This window comes from Cydia fagiglandana, chromosome 13 (assembly GCF_963556715.1).
Source record: "Cydia fagiglandana chromosome 13, ilCydFagi1.1, whole genome shotgun sequence".
NCBI lineage: Eukaryota > Metazoa > Arthropoda > Insecta > Lepidoptera > Tortricidae > Cydia > Cydia fagiglandana.
In genome coordinates, this window is record NC_085944.1 from 5,432,487 (window position 1) to 5,449,301 (window position 16,815).

General features: G+C 39.1%; 2 protein-coding genes across 4 annotated transcripts in view; one reads left to right on the forward strand and one right to left on the reverse strand.

Annotated features, from left to right (window-relative positions):
• LOC134670110 (transcription elongation factor SPT6) overlaps positions 1-6,143 on the reverse strand; it is a 51,680-nt gene extending 45,537 nt beyond the window's left edge. The window contains exons 1-7 of the mRNA XM_063527799.1: positions 5,913-6,143; positions 5,706-5,796; positions 4,372-4,568; positions 3,777-3,896; positions 2,536-2,687; positions 1,934-2,067; positions 819-934 (exon numbers count right to left, since the gene is read on the reverse strand). Coding sequence (XP_063383869.1) covers positions 819-934; positions 1,934-2,067; positions 2,536-2,687; positions 3,777-3,896; positions 4,372-4,568; positions 5,706-5,796; positions 5,913-5,951 — 849 coding nt within the window. The 5' untranslated portion in view covers positions 5,952-6,143. The remainder of the gene's footprint in view (positions 1-818; positions 935-1,933; positions 2,068-2,535; positions 2,688-3,776; positions 3,897-4,371; positions 4,569-5,705; positions 5,797-5,912) is intronic.
• A 457-nt stretch (positions 6,144-6,600) lies between these two features.
• On the forward strand, positions 6,601-14,621 carry LOC134670056 (aryl-hydrocarbon-interacting protein-like 1). 3 transcript variants are annotated; one of them, XM_063527722.1, is made up of 6 exons: positions 6,601-6,915; positions 7,170-7,355; positions 9,989-10,151; positions 10,898-11,084; positions 12,141-12,283; positions 13,030-14,621. In XM_063527722.1, the coding sequence occupies exons 1-6, from the start codon at positions 6,838-6,840 to the stop codon at positions 13,245-13,247; spliced, it is 975 nt and encodes a 324-aa protein (XP_063383792.1). In that variant the 5' UTR covers positions 6,601-6,837; the 3' UTR covers positions 13,248-14,621. The 3 variants fall into 3 exon arrangements, with proteins under 3 accessions (XP_063383792.1, XP_063383794.1, XP_063383791.1); XM_063527724.1 differs by lacking the exon at positions 10,898-11,084 and adding an exon at positions 10,454-10,640 and having other exon boundaries at positions 6,602-6,915; XM_063527721.1 differs by lacking the exon at positions 10,898-11,084 and adding an exon at positions 10,676-10,862 and having other exon boundaries at positions 6,602-6,915.
• The last annotated feature ends 2,194 nt before the right edge of the window (positions 14,622-16,815 follow it).

The following is a 16,815-nucleotide window of genomic DNA, read 5'->3' on the forward strand; positions in this document are numbered from 1 at the left end:
CTGCGAAGCCGATGGTCCTGGGTTCGAATCCCAGTAAGGGCAGTTCCTGAGTCATGGGTGTTTTCTATGTATAATAAGTATGTATTTATCTATATAAGTATGTATATCGTCGCCTAGCACCCATAGTACAAGTTTTGCTTAGTTTGGGGCTAGGTTGATCTGTGTAAGATGTCCCCAATATTTATTATTTATTTATTTATTATTTATTTATACCTCTCCGAACCCTCAAAAAGACGGATCATCTGATTTTGGCTGAAACAGCCGATTGCAGATAAAAAGAACAAAAAAAAGTATAGTTGGAATTTTTTTAAGTGTCTGAATGATACTTAAGAGCTCTTCCTAGAATTCGGAGAGCTTCAATAATTAGACAAAAATGTAAACTATGGTATGGTTGTTAATAGATAAATCGGCAGGAGAGTCGAGGTCAATGCAAAAAAAAAGGCAGTGTTAGACCAAGAAAAGTCTGCAACGATCTTGATAGCCCACGCAGTGCAACTGTTATTTATACGTCATAATTTCATAGAAATTTGACGTTTAACACTTTCATTGCCACTAAGTGCTACGGGTTACGCTCGTAGAGCGTAGCCACGGTTTCGCCGTATGGAGCGCGTAATCGCTACAAACAGTGTACCCAATAGTCGGGTTCTTGGCGCAGAATGTGTTAAGATAACACTTGCACTGCGTGTGCTATCAAGACCGTTGCTAACTTTTCTTGGTCTAACTCTAGTAAAGGAACAGATGAATTTAGAACATTACGTGACATGTTATGTGCGAGACCTCACCTCTAGTGTCTATAGTCATTTAAAACGGGCACTAACCTCATTATCTAGGTCTGTGAAATGGCTCCTCTTGAGTTCGCTGGGCTCGTATATCTCGAAGATAGACTTTTTGCTTGGACGCTTCGCCTTGCCTTTCTTTGTGCGTTTCCTTTCACCTAAAACAATACAAGGAGTTATTATGAACCATAGACACGGGAATACTAAAAAGGCTAAACTACAAATTTTACTATTTTTTCTCAAAAATGGACGGCAAAGTCGACTTTGCCGTCTAAAAAATAGGTCGCGAAGCGCGGAGTTTATGGTCAGTCAAAAATTAAAAAGTTAAAAACATTGCAGTCTCGATTTTGGGACTGCAATGTTGCATACAAATTCCATTATTTGTCGAGTTCCAAACTTTTTAAAAGTTCAAATGGCCATATCAAATGAAGGCACAGGCCCATTAAACAGCCAAACAGATGATTAGTACCGCGACTATTTAGTTGTCTCAAATAGGTTGGCGTATTTTCGGCAGAAAAATACACTTCTATTTTTTTATTAAAAAAATAAAAAGGCGGCAAGGGCTTTTCTCTGTGAAAATATATACGTAAGAACGTTGCTTTTGTAAAATGTTTCTATGATATTTATGTTTCTTGCACCATTTTTGAGAAAAGCACTATATATGACTCGGCTGGAAGGCTACTTGCTGGCTTCGGATTCAATTAAACGGACTCCCAAGGTCGTCCGTTTAAAACGAATCCTCAGCCTGCAAGTAGCTACTTCCGAGCCTCGACAATAATGTACTATTAATCCCCGACGGAAAAAGCAAGGTGTTATGTTATACGAAAATGTTTGTCTGTCTGTGGCATCGTAGCTCTCCAAAGGATGGGCCCATTTCGATGTTTTTTTACGTAAAAGCGTGTTTTCTTGCAGTGGTTCTTAGCTATGTTTCATAGTAATCGATCCAGCAGTTTGAAGTGGCATTTTTTTAAATATTTAATTTAATCGTTATGTATTAAGCAGAGACTGTGCTGTGATGTCTCCTAGCGATTACACAATATTTCGAAAAAAAGAAAAAAAAAAACTATCACGGGCGATACAGTTTTTCCTATTCTTTTCGTATTGCAGTTAACTTATTTTAGTCCTTATTACTACAAACATAAAGTCCAGATTGTCACCTTCCTCCTCGTCGTCAGAAATATACTGGTCCAAGTCCTCCTCATCATCCTCTTCTGAATCCTCATCGCCATATTTATCGAACTCATCGTAGTCGAAGTCGACGCCGAATATGTCCTGGCCTTCTTGTAACGACCTGCCAATTTAAATTTATATTGTTGCAGGCGTGGCTCACTCAGTCCATCCGGTCCACACCAATTTTAGTGGCTAGCCATAATAAGCCTAATATATTTTCACCACACCAGTTCGGAAAGGCTTACTTTGCACTTCAAAAACTGATAGCAAAGTTGCATTTTATTCACATGTAAGGTGAAGTAATCAAATGCAAATTTTGAGTTGTTTTCATATGTTTGCTGGTAGAATTGACTTTTAAATAATGATTTTGGATGATAAATATTTATAATATTCATTTGGAATTGATTTTGTTTGATATTTTACATTTAATATTTACTTCGGGTTGGTGTGGTGAAAAATTTTGTCTTTCACTCGGGGGTCACAGTCAATTTTGTTTAACCCTCTTTTGAAATCTTTCGCTTGCTCGGGTATCAATATTAGCACGAGCGGTTAAACAACAACTTTGCCCCCTTGTAAAACTATTACTTACGCATCAGTAAATATAGGTTTCCGTTTCTTCTTGGCGATGGGCTTGCCGTCGTCGTCGACGATGAAATCGTCGGCGTCCGATTCGCCTTCCTCGCCCTCCTCGTCGTACTCCACTTCCCGGGGGGCTGCCGACTCGGACCGGTTCTCATCCTCCTGGAGGAGACAATGTGGGTCGTTAGACGGGTCCACACGGAACGATCCGTCTCGCGAGGAAATTGCCGCGCGAAGCAGGGAGACGTGCTCGCCTAAGGCATTGTAGCCGCGAGTACGTTTGCTTCGCCCGAGGCACGTCTACACGGACCGAGCTGATTCGCGCGGCAATTTCCGCGTAAATATACTTATTAAGTAGGTAAACTCAAAATAGCTTTGCTCATGTCTTGGTTTCTGGAAGAGAATGCCTGATCCCTATTCACGTTGGAGTTCAAACCCTTAGATTGTATCACTCCAACAATAATTAGGGCAACCATTTTATGTTATTAACATTATTTTTAAATAGCTACTCTAATAAAATAAATTATATTTACTAACGTCAGTATTTTTCGGTTCTAGTAAGTTCCATAAATATGGTTATTTTTAATGTAATGAATGATTCGTGTGAATATTGTAACTGTTGCACAATAAAAACCTAGGGTTTCAGATAGGTATTAAGAAACTAAAAGAACTACAACTGTCAAAGCATTACATTAGAGTAACGTTCATTTAAAAAAATCGGGATATTATTGTTGTTTTTGTATTTTGTCGGCACCTACTGAATTTAGTATCGTCTTGGGTCGTCCCATTCGTTATTCGCCAAGTTCTTAAATTAGTCCTATTCTGCTTTCGTCACTCATTCTATATTCGTCACAATCGTCGGTGGCTTTCAATGTACCCTGAATTTTTGTTTTCTTAAGTTTTCTGTTTACTAAATTTCTCACTTTATTTTATATATTTATTTAAGTATTTCATCTTTATTGCACATTACATGAAGGTACAAATGGCGGACTTACTGTCTTAAGGCATTCTCTACCAGTCAACTTCAAAGCGTCATAAATGCGTTCTTAATTTTATTATGCTAGTTATATGTATCTTGAGTTCAAAATCTTACTCAGAACCATACATTTTGTTATATAATTCTAATTAGAATCCATCTAAGTTATTTGTTATTTTGCAGCAATTTTTTTTTCTTTTGATGAGATGGCATTTTTACACTCTGTCACCATAAGTCCGTGGAAAGTTACCTTGGTCCAAACCAATGTACACTACCTCATCAGAGCCAGCAACGAACAGCTTCTCGGCGATGACTTCTCTCTCCAGCTCAGGGTCATCCGCCCCTTCGTTGTCGCTGTCGTCGTCCTCCAAACGGCGCAGACGCTTGAATTTATTCTGTCAACAATCAAACTTAACTTCAGATTTCAATGCATTATGACAGCATTGGGAGAATCTGTGTCTATGCTATTACTATTTAAAAAAGTTGACAACAAACATAGGGCTTTCTTACTTCATGTTTTTACGTAATGTAATGCAATTTAATATTTACGTATTTTTCTGAAGTTCTTTCTTGATTACTAATTTATTGAATAAAGATGTTCCTTTGGCAAAAATAACAGTAAAATCAGAGTTCTTTCCAGTGAGTGAGCATGGCAAATCTCGTCAAAGCCCAAAAAGATTTTCATAAGTCACAAAGCCGAAAAATTGCATACCCACTTTATGAATTAATAATGCATGTCTTTTTCTAATAAATCAAATTGTATAGAGGCTAACAATTGTATTTATATTTGTCTGGGTCTTATCCCAGCTTTCTAAAAATAGGCCTATTAGGATAGATGCAGTTTTTTTTAAGTTTTTTGGTAAAACTTACCCTAGCAACTTTTACACCAAGATTCTCTTCAATTAGATCATAATCTTCGTCCTCTAGCCTGTCATCCAGTTCGTCATCACTTTTTTTTCTCTTCTTTGGTCCAGCACTGGCATCCGAGTCTTCCCCATCACTGTCTTCATCTATAGGCGCATCGTCTATTAAATCTTTTAACTCTTCTCTGAGTCTGTCTTCATCATCTGTAATATAATATTGACATCAGTAAACTACTACAGATTTTTAATTACAGAGGAGATAAAAATGCTAGCCAATTGTTTATATTTACAATTTTTAGACTTAATATTAACCTTTTAACTGCCATACCAATATATTAGACAAACAAAATTGGGCTCATTTCGCTGCTGTCTGATAAATAAGACAAAGCTTTGTGTAATTTCATACCCATACCACCAGCAACATGAGCAAGCTCAATGAAAAATTCTATGGCGGTTAATAAGTTAAACATAAGTCAAATACCACATGTAGAGTCAGACCAAGCTAAATTGGCAATGATTTTGATAATAACATTGGCACAGTGCATGCTATCAAAATTGCTGCCGAGTTAGCTTGGACTGACTCTACATAACTCACAATGAAATTACACAGACAGTTTCATATTTATACATAACATGGTGTTGTGCGTGTACCATTCCTTATAGTGTGATATCTATGTGTAAGTCTGAGATATTATAATTTGCATATAATAAATATAATATGCTAGCTATTCTAAGGTTATTATATAAGGAAACTAAATACTAATAGAGGTGACTGATAAAATTTGACAAGAACTTAGTAATTTAATTTACATTTTTGTGTTGGGCTCACCAATATTAGTTTTTATATATGTATTTAAGTGTTGGGACCACAAAAGGAGGTTAGAAAGTACGCTTCCAAATAGATTAAATAATGAATCATGGGCACTGATTACGGAGTGCTCCTGGTACTGGTTTTTTATATACAGTACCGGAACCGGGAATTCCCGGTTCTCGCCATACAAACTCAGTACCGGGTGCATTCCCTAGCACTGATATGCATCATTAAATACATAAAATGAGATTTTTATGAATTAAACTAGGTTCTGCCTACATTTTCTCTGTTAAACTAACAAAAATTAACTATATATAAACTGGCTTTGCTCAAAAACTCCAAAAGAAATTACTAACGGTTCCAAAGTACGCACCAATACTTCACACAATAAGAAAGTGTGTCATTAGAAAATAACCCTACTTATATTTGCTGTCCTAATATATTCCCCGAATTTTGAAAATCTATATTGCTCAATAGTTTCGTATAATCATGAAATCAACGCTAAGGACAAACGTGGCTCGTTTATTGACCTTCTTCATCTTCCTCTTCATCATCACTCTGGACTGCAGCTTTACGCTTCGGCTTTTTGCGCTCTGCTGGTTGCTCGTCATCGGATTCAACCTACAATTGCAAGAACTTCGTTAGTACACTACAAATCCAAACAACATGATCAAGAACACTGCTAAGAAATGTATTCGTAATCAAAAACGCAAAACAACCAAGATCTTTACACTAACCTCGCTCTCCTCCGCTTCAGATTCCAGAAAATCAGCCATTGTAATCTACACGTCCAGCTCTTTCGACGGGAATTTGCAGTCTGAGTATTATTTTGCGAAACTAAGTTATCAAATTTTTTTTAAATTACACAAATACGAATAGAAAGAGTGGAATTAAAATGAGTTTTCTTTCACTACACCCGTCCACCACCTATCAAATTTGGCGTTGGTGTTGTTGGTAGTAAACTTTTTTTTCTACATGTTAATGTTGCCACAGTATTAGTAAGGTATCGATTGAAAAAGGTCTGTTTCCAAAATTTTTTTTTTGGTATGTAAAATGAGATTATGTCAATAAAAAATGATAAAACTGAAGTCTCCTAATGATAACATATTACTCAATAATTGATTATTTTAAGCGGTGACTGATTTGTTCGTAAAGAATAATCGAATCGATTGTAAATCGATAGAGACATTTTTTTTTATAGTAATTTCTATTTTATATGCCATATGAGTATTCAGCGCATATATAATTAATATCAATCATATTTAAAATATATAATAGTAATTAGCTATTTTTCTACACCCCAAATGCATTCTTCTTCTCTTGCGAGCCACGAGACGAGCCGCGAGCCGAGGCACGAGCCGAGCCACGAGCCGCGAATGTAAACTGCCTATTAGAAATGTCAATTGGTTGATTTTCCTTATCTTATCTTTCTCTTGAATCTCTTGCTTGTTATGACTTGTGACCTGTTGTGAATTAATATAATATACATAAAAATGTAATTGTAATCTGTGTATCGACTAATAACAAGCCAAAATTTTATCCATATCTTCCGTAGTCCTCGACTTCTTTTGGATTTGAGGTTGTACTGTAGATTTTAATCACATCACAAGTTACTATTCCCACAATCAGTGAGGCCTAGATACATAATTATTTGTGTTAAAAATGAGTGATTCAGCACCTATCGTGAAAAATGTAATTCATGCTGGGCAGAAATACAAACCAATATCTGATGGAAGCAAGGTAAATATGTATTAATTTATTCTTTATAATAACTATGTACTCATTCATAGAAGCAGACCACAGCAATCTTCTGCAATTGTAAAGTTAGTTAGCCAAACTATTTATTTCGAAGGTATACAATGTAACATTGTATTTCTGGTAGTAAACTTGCCAGAATCCCCAATGTAGGTTCCTCAATTATAATTCTGAAGAAAGCACATGCAATTACATTTGCAGTGGATTTTTCACATTAAAAAATTTTCTGCCCTTTCCAGGTGCACTTCCATTTTCAAACATGGAAGTGTGGGAAAGAGAGAGTCCTCATTGACGACAGCAGGAAGATCGGCAAGAAGGAGCCCATGGTTCTAGTCATCGGTCACAAGTTCAAGCTGGAGGTTTGGGAGTCCATAGTCAAAATGATGGCCGTTGGTGAAGTGGCCAGCTTTACTGTTAAAAAAGAAGTATGTTCTGGTGTGTGTTGTGTTGTATGTTCGAAGTATATATTAGCGGTGGTGGCTGAGTGGATATGACGCCCAACTTTCAATAGCAATTAGTTTTTCGGAATTTATGTGCTTTTCGGTGAAGGAAAACATTGTGAGGAAACCAATTCAAAGGTGTATGTGAAGTCCCCAATCCGCATTGGGCTAGCGTGGGGACTATAGCCCAAACCCTCTTGTGACGTATAAAGGCTAAATTATTATTTATTATTATGTTAATTTTTATTTAATACATCAAAACTATGTTATCTACATAGTGCATTGACTATTCTTAGCTTATTTTTCAGCAGTTGGTCAGCATTTATGTTACAGATTTAAAAAACATGACTCTGGAAAGTTAAGTTTCTGAAATTTGAATACATTTCCCAAATACTAACCCAACACTATGATCTCAAAGATTTCCATAAGATGCTAGAACGCAATAACAACACTATGATCTCAAAGATTTCCATAAGATGCTAGAACGCAATAACAACAACCGTCTGAGAGGTCATCAGTATAAGCTGATGTCCCGCAGGTCCTACAATAATCCTCATAGACACTTCTTCAGCAACAGAGTGGTCAAAGCTTGGAACAAACTCCCAGAGGACGTAGTATCGGCCCAAAGTGTCAATGAATTTAAGAATAAACTAGAAAAGCACAATGCAAACTCTACTCAACACTGAAAACTCGATTGATGGCTCCAGATACAGGCATTATCAGTTATTTCAACTGCCTGCCTGCTTCACAAATAATAATAAATAATAATAATAATTTCAATGATATTACTAGGTACATTAGTAAAAATACTTCTCCACAATATGTTAGAAAAGTGATGCTGTTTATACTTATTTATTATTATATAAGGGTTCATGCAGAAATCATGGTATACATATTTCAATTTTAGATCTATCATTGCAAAACTAAACAAACCATAAGGTAGAAGTACTAGTGCTCGACGCTGCACTAGTATTCGACATGGGCAGTTTATGTCAATGTAATATAGGTTAAATTTTAATGGCAAAGATTTCTCTATATTCAAATTTAATCCTTGTCACTTTGACATATAGTGCCCATGTTGAATACTAGTGCAGCGTCGAGCACTAGTACTTCTACCTTATATGGGGCATTAATGGCATTATCTATCCCATCAAAAACATTACATGTAAAAAGGTGCAAGTCTCGCAACGCTTTCACTACAAAAAGAAGTGAAATCCCACCAAAAACATTCTGTAAAAAACTAGCCAAGTCTCGATGGAGCTGCTTGTTTATCTCTAAAAAGTAATGAAATCTAGACAAAGTCGTGCCAAGTCTAAGGTTCCTTACTGCGATTTCTTTATTATTATAGTTAATGTTGTGTGACTTGGCCGTTGAAGGGTACACAAGGGTACAAAACCAGGTGATCCATGACACCATTGCACCAATCTGTCGCCAGAACCGCTACCCATTGACGATGGAAAATTGCCACTTGGAAGACGTTGATTCAATAACCAGTCAATTGTAGGCTTGATAAAGCTGCGTATTTCAATAATACTTATGTATGGGCGAGCCTGAAACAAACCCTTCTTTTTGGTGCAATGGCAGATTGGTGCAATGGTGTCATGGAGCACCTGGTTTTGTACCCTTGTGTACCCTTCAACGGCCAAGTCACACAACATTAACTATAATAATAAAGAAATCGCAGTAAGGAACCTTAGACTTGGCACGACTTTGTCTAGATTTCATTACTTTTTAGAGATAAACAAGCAGCTCCATCGAGACTTGGCTAGTTTTTTACAGAATGTTTTTGGTGGGATTTCACTTCTTTTTGTAGTGAAAGCGTTGCGAGACTTGCACCTTTTTACATGTAATGTTTTTGATGGGATCTCATCTCTTTTTGTAGGCAGTCCTTCTTTTCGGGTACTCATACCCATACTATGTATACACATATCATAACTAAACATATCTTCATTCATACTCACATCGTACATCGTAGTGTACCTTTACTTTACCTACTATTTGTAGGAACTGCAACAGTAACTTTGTAATATCATATATTTATATGGGATTACAAACTTACTTATGCAGTTCTTAGATCTTTAAAACGTGACTGATATTGCAATATTTTTAGGTTTTCCCTTTATGTGGCCATTAAACCCTAACTCTGTACCAAATTTCAGCTCTCTGAGTTTATGGGAAGTACTAGTTCTATTCTGATGATCATGAGTGAGTTTCATAAATGCGAAACTTTGCTTTCGCTTAACTTCGGAACTAAATGACCTACAGACTTGAAATTTTGGATTTTAAGTATGTGATTATAGCTTACTGGATGACCAAAATTTCTGCGTTCTGGTCTTATCCAGAGGTTCTCAAATAGGGGCCTGAAAATGCGGCGAAATGGTTCCAGTAAAGGATGGTACGGCAGTGCTTGCTTCGCGCTCGACTTGGCGGGGGCACTGCCGTGCCCCCCGATTATGAAAAGGGACCTTATTAATGAATGGCGGTTACGCCGCACAGCGTCGCGCGGCATTGTATTTATATCGGAGCATCGTTAATAATGGCGTAAGCGCCATCAACAATAAGGTCCCTTTTCATAAATAACGTCACATATCAATACTTGTTTATATAATTTTTTTCAGCTAGTATTCAGCTATCCATTTGTATCGAAAACATTGCGTGAGCTCGGGCAGGAGACTAGTAAGAAGAAACATGCATGCACTATGACACTGCACACAGAAGGCATTGGTTACCCTGACTTGGACAGTTTGATGAAGGAGCCATGTGATTTAGAATTCATCATAGGTATGTTAAACTGATTTAGAAAATAAACATTCCATCTCAGCAGCTCAAACAAGGACACTTATAGTTTAAAAAAAAATCAACTATTTGATTTTGTTACGAATGTGAGACAAATTGACCTATACTTCACTAATTAAATAGAAACAGGCTTTTAGGCGTCAAGAGATGAGGCGAGCCCTAAAAAAAGTCTTTTAGATCACTAGTAGATTTTGTTTACTTTTATTTGAATACCTAAAGGTACAGAGTATAGGTAAAGGTAGGAGTAGCATTCCCACGTTTCCTTTATATAAAAAATTGTGTTGTAGAACTGCTTCGAGTGGAAAGAGCCGATGAATACGAGAAGGAAGTGTGGCAGCTCTCCTCGCAAGAGCGGCTGGAGCTGGTGCCCAGCCTCCGGGAGAAGGGGAACCGGCTGTACGGACAGAAAAAATACGACGAGGCAGAGGAGGCGTACGCCAAGGCCATTGCTATTTGCGAACAGCTTATGATAAGGTACATATAGTTGGTCAAACCAAATTGTGTTGTAGAACTGCTTCGAGTAGAAAGAGCCGACGAGTACGTGAAGGAAGTGTGGCAGCTCTCATCGCAAGAGCGGCTGGAGCTGGTGCCTAGCCTCCGGGAGAAGGGGAACCAGCTGTACGGACAGAAGAAATATGACGAGGCAGAGGAGGCGTACGCCAAGGCCATTGCTATTTGCGAACAGCTTATGATAAGGTACATATAGTTGGTCAAACCAAATTGTGTTGTAGAACTGCTTCGGGTAGAAAGAGCCGACGAGTACGAGAAGGAAGTGTGGCAGCTCTCCTCGCAAGAGCGGCTGGCGCTGGTGCCTAGCCCCCGGGAGAAAGGTAACCGGCTGTACGGACAGAAGAAATATGACGAGGCGGAGGAGGCGTACGCTAAGGCCATTGCTATTTGCGAACAGCTTATGATAAGGTACATATAGTTGGTCAAACCAAATTGCGTTGTAGAACTGCTTCGAGTAGAAAGAGCCGACGAGTACGAGAAGGAAGTGTGGCAGCTCTCCTCGCAGGAGCGGCTGGCGCTGGTGCTAGGGAATGCAAATCGGTTATTTTCGGTTATTTTTTGTATGGAAATAATCGGTTATTAACCGAAACCGCGGTTATTTCCATACAAAAAATAACCGATTTGCATTCCCTAGCTGGTGCCCAGCCTCCGGGAGAAGGGGAACCGGCTATACGGACAGAATAAATATGGCGAGGCGGAGGAGGCGTACGCTAAGGCCATTGCTATTTGCGAACAGCTTATGATAAGGTACATTAACTATTTTGTCTTGTGACACTTAACTTTTTTCTTTACCACGTCACCAAAGGCACTACACAGAATAAATAGTAGTACTAAGTACAGAAGATTCACTCTCTAACAAAACGCGTCTGTTACGATTAGGACAGATATGACCGCTAGGTCGCGCAAGCGCCACGCGCGGCCTATGGCCAGCCACCAAAATTGGTGTGGGACGGATGTACTTGCAGCTACTTGTTGCGTCGCGGACCAAATCGCGGAGTGAGCCACGCCTGCCAAAGCCTATGGACGCCTGCAACTCCAGGAGTGTTACATGGGCGTTGCCCACTCTGCTTGCTTGTATAGACAAACCAACAAGTAGAGATAGAACCAAATGAGGTTGGCAACTGTCAAAGGTTTGCATAGATGGCGCCTTTATAGCTTTCCCCCTTTTCTATGAGATTTGGCTTAAAGGGCATAATAAAAACAAAATTTGACACAATTCTAGTGATTGACAGGGCAAGCTATGATGGCGCCATCTGCTAAATACTTCGACCGGCCAACCCCATTTTATGATGTAAAGATTTGCATTACTGTCATATCATAAGAAAATATGTAGCCTAACCTAAAGTTGCACTATTCTCTAAAACGTAAAACCCTTTTAGGGCTTACCATTGGAGCCACCATGAAAGCTTCCCAAAGTCAAAATGACACTACCACACTTTGCCATCAAAACATTTTTTTCAACAGAGAAAGAAAATGTGACGAGGAATGGATCAACTTGAACAAAATAAAGTTGCCCCTACTACTGAACTACGCTCAGTGCAAACTCATCAAAGGCGAGTACTACGCGGTCATCGAACACTGCAACACCGTGCTGGAACACGACAAAGGTATGCTTGCTTTATAGTCGGTGCAACGTAAAAGCTGTAACAGACCGGCGTACCGGAACGAGACCTTGGTCCGGTCAAAATATCTCTTTCTCGGTCTCATAGCACGTACGGCGGATCACCTTCCAGTCGATCGAACGACCGAATTGATATTTGACAATTAGGGCCGAGCCACACCGGCTTGCGTGTGCGTGACGTGCGCGTGTGCGTGCGCTAAAATGTTGGAGCCGCACACGCACACGTCACGCAAGCGGTGTACCATTTCTCATAAGGATCTGTGTACTACAACGCCGCACGCGCACGTGCACGTCACGCACACGCAGCCAGTGTGCGCAGGCCATTATACTGCACACACACGTGACGGCACAGTTATTTATTGCATTTCAAAGATTGATTACACTTGATTCTTCGGAGAATGCTAGGAAGCCGAATGTGTTAGAGTTAGCCCAAGAATAGTCTGCAGCTATTTTGATACCACACGCAGTGCAAGTGTTATTTATACGTCATAATTTCATAGAAGTTTCACGTTTAAAAGAACACTTGCACTGCGCGTGCTATCAAAATCATTACAAACTTTCCATTTCATGGTCTGTCGGTTGCATCAAACCGTCTGTCACCGAAGTGTTCGCTTAATATTTTCACGCGAGAATTTTTATAATTTTTTGCTGAGTGATGTTGATCAGTCTGTCAAGTGTGGTTTATGCAACCCGCCCTAAGGCCCTAACTCTTAATCTGTAAATATTTCACAGACAATGAAAAAGCTCTATATAGACGAGCGAAGGCCCACGTCGGAGCGTGGAACCCGTCGCTCGCGGAAGAGGACTTCCTCCGGCTGAAGACCCTCAACCCCGCGATGGGCCCAACGGTGGACAAGGAACTAGCGCACATAAGGAAACTGCAGAAGGATAAGGAGAGCAAAGACAAGGACGCCTTGAGGAAGATGTTCGGGACCGATAACGGCACGTAGCGTTCATATAGACCGACCGGCGCCCTACGCCTGCCGCCCGCACCTTCCCCGCCACCCTTCGTCGTCCTACCCCGTCGCCCCCGTACCGCGCAGGCGAGGACTCATTTAAGCGGTCGGTCTATAGTTAACTTTTAACCGCGAGTCCCGGTTAAAGTGACGTCTAAGGGCCAGTTTACCACTACATACATATGTGCAAGTTGCGGAAAGTGACCAAAAAGTTGGAAGAGTTCTCGGAAATTTCAGAAAATTTTCACAGGCTATGAAGGAAACTTTTATTTTGGGAATGGAAAATTTCGATTCTCATATAAAAATATGAGATGACTATAATTTTTCATGTGAAAATTTCGCAATTTTGGAAACTTTCCAACGGCACTCAGTAGTTGCCACAATTTACTGGGACGGGTCAACTTCACACAACAGTGAAGTATGAAACTTGCCATGCAATATTTAGCGAAAGTTATATATATCAGTGAGAGACAGTTTCGTGCCACAGACCCTATTAAGTCCCGTAGAAGTAAGTGACATTTTTTTTTTGTTATTTTGTCCTACAGCCTGGCAAAAAAGAATAGAAATGAAAAAGTGGCAACACTGTAGTGTCGTCCCTTTCAAATCAATTTATATAAAAGAACGGGACAACACTACAGTGTTGCCACTTTTTAATTTCTACTCTTTTTTGCCAGGCTGTAATTTCCAAGGGACAATAGTGGCACAGTGTGACAATAAATGTTATATCAGTGGCCTATTTTATAAAGCTACAAGTTACAATTTACAAGCGGAAGTTTCGTTCTAACACATAGGGTTAGAAAGAGACTTCGGCTTGTAAATTGTAACTTGTAGCTTTATAAAATGGGCCACAGGTTCCACTAACATGCTTAGTAGGTGGTTTAATTTGGAAATAGCATAGGAATACCACAAAATGCATGTTTGGTAAATTCGAATGCCATGAAATAAGGATTATAAAAGTTATTTTTCTGGATAACTAAGCATGACCACAGCAACGAAGGACACTTAAGAAGTTGATTTGCCATACAAAATGTTTGAAAAGTGTAAATCCCTTCGGGCTTAAAGGGAGTCGAATGGTGAACTGGCCATACGTAATTAAGCTTTATTGCAATGTGATAAAGATCTACCAAAAGTCAGTTAAGTGTGTTAATGTTTGTACAAATGGCGAAAAATGTAAAAACTACTTATATTAATATTTCTATGACTAGGAATGAAACACTCTTTTTTTATAGCAAAAAATGGAAATGCACCCTTTTATACATTTCTACTATGTGTAGCCACTTCTATTGAACACTAAGCAAAGTTTACTTAATTATCTGTATTTTGTTATTTATTTATAAATACATGTGTAATATAATTTGTTGTCGTAAATCGTGATTTACTTTTTATTAATCATACTTGCCTACTAATAGTATGAATATTAATGCTTCAGACGTCTCCTAATAAGAGTAATAAGACTATAAAATACACAGACAGCATCAAGTACATAGTGACCACCAAAGTAGCCTTTATTGCCACACATTCTAGTTACCATCAGAATACTTACATGTTTTAGTATAAACGTGTTTTTGTTTGGCTAAGTGGCTCAGGAAACACATCTCGCGACTCGTACATAAAGACATTCCTTGCGTACTTGCATCAACATTTACTATTTATGCTTTCTAATACAAGAAGAACCTAAACTAGAATGCCTAGAATCTTCTTTTAAGACCATTAATGCCTTAGCAGTAGAGCAGGGTCGAGTCGGGCGTCGCCCTTTGCTTCCGACCAATAAACTTACTTACCATGCAACATAAAAGTAAAGAACGTGTCTCTACATGAGAAAATGGACTTTTCCGAAAAATTTCAATAGGTAATATAGCCTTTCCGAACTGTACCGACGAGAGAAAAAAGTTATCAAAAACTTTATTATACAAATAAATGCACTTTTATTTCAAGTTATATTCAATAGCATAATTAGAAAGAAGAAAACATACGTTTTAACATTAATGCTACCACAACTACAAATAATGTTCTTACAATTTCCGAAATAATGCGTTTAAAGGCATAAATAATAATTAACATAAAAGTAAGTCTTACAAAAATGGTAAGTTCGTCATCGAACGTAGAGGCATCTAACATGCTATCCGGAATATACTGTGAGTCCTCAGGTTGAAAAGAGGTAACAGCCGTAGTATGACCGGAGTTTTTAGGAGGCGAATAAGGAGTTAGTTGAAAATGGTAGGACCTACTAGAAGGCACATACATTTCAGGAGGGTCACATACATCGGAACTTTCAAACGGCAAAGGAATAATTGGTTGAGGATTGTTTGCTGTGTCAGTTAAATTATTATTATAAAATTGTGTTTGGGTTGCTAGGAGACTGAGGAGATGTGGTTGAGTTGAAAGATATTGAATTACAAGACGAGCGAGGACTACATCGTTATGCGCGTAATCTACAGCTACAGGTAATACAGGTATGTATTGATATTTTTTTAGATCGGCATCAGTAAACATCGACACATCGGTTAATTCTGCTAGTTCATCACTAACAGGAGTGTAGTAGATGAACGACTCTTTATGTCGCGAAATGGCCACAATCAGGTGAGGCTCTGACTTATAAAGGGGTTCTTGCAAGTTGCGCGACATCCTCACCAGCACTACTCGCGCTGCCTCCTTGCCCTGGTACTCGTGCACGGTCGACACGTCGTACCCAGCCTCCTTCATTTGTTTCTTCTCAGCCTGCTTAAACACCAAATATTTTGTACCCTCCGATCTCGGAACATCTCTAAGCGTTGTAAATTTCTTACACTTCAAACTGCGCAGAACATTCGACGCTGAATACACGCGTCCGTCGTAGTCAAACTTTTTAGACAAGATGGCCATTACGTCAACTGGACACCTGTATGACTCTTTTAAGGTACCGGTAGGCTTGAAGAACTTCGAGGACTTGTGATACATCAGCGTTGCGTCAGTTCTGTTGATATATCCGAGCTGATTGCGGTCGCCCAGCAAGCACAGTTGTCGGCAGCCACTGAACAGGCACACGAGAAACAGTTTCCCGGGGTGCTCCATGAGCGCTTCGTCAACCCACACGTAGAAAAACATGTCCCGGCTGTTAAGTAAATACGAGTCGATGGTCCTGTAACACCGAGTGTAGTGGGATGGCTCACCGCCCTTTATGGCGGCCATACGCGCCCGGATATCTTCAGCTACCTCTTTGCCGGACGTTAACACCAGACTGCCCTGACTGGTTCGAGATGATGTGCCTCGTCTTCCCGCAGCCGGGCACCCCGACAGTCAGCCTAATATTCGGCATTACGAATCCAGGAAAAAGAAAACGAGAGGTATCAGTTAATTGCTGCCAGCAAGTTTGGTTCTTGCATTACCATTGTGTATTTCCCCACAAGCAATAATCTTTGGCTAGTATTCTCATTTTTAGCATCTATAAAATCTACAAACTCTTCTCCATTGTAACAATAATTATATGTAGATTTTCCTGGTTTTATAAGCCAAGCTTTTGTTATTCTATCGTATACAGCAAAATTTTCTTTGTGTCTTTGACATGTCTCTTTCATTGTATTAC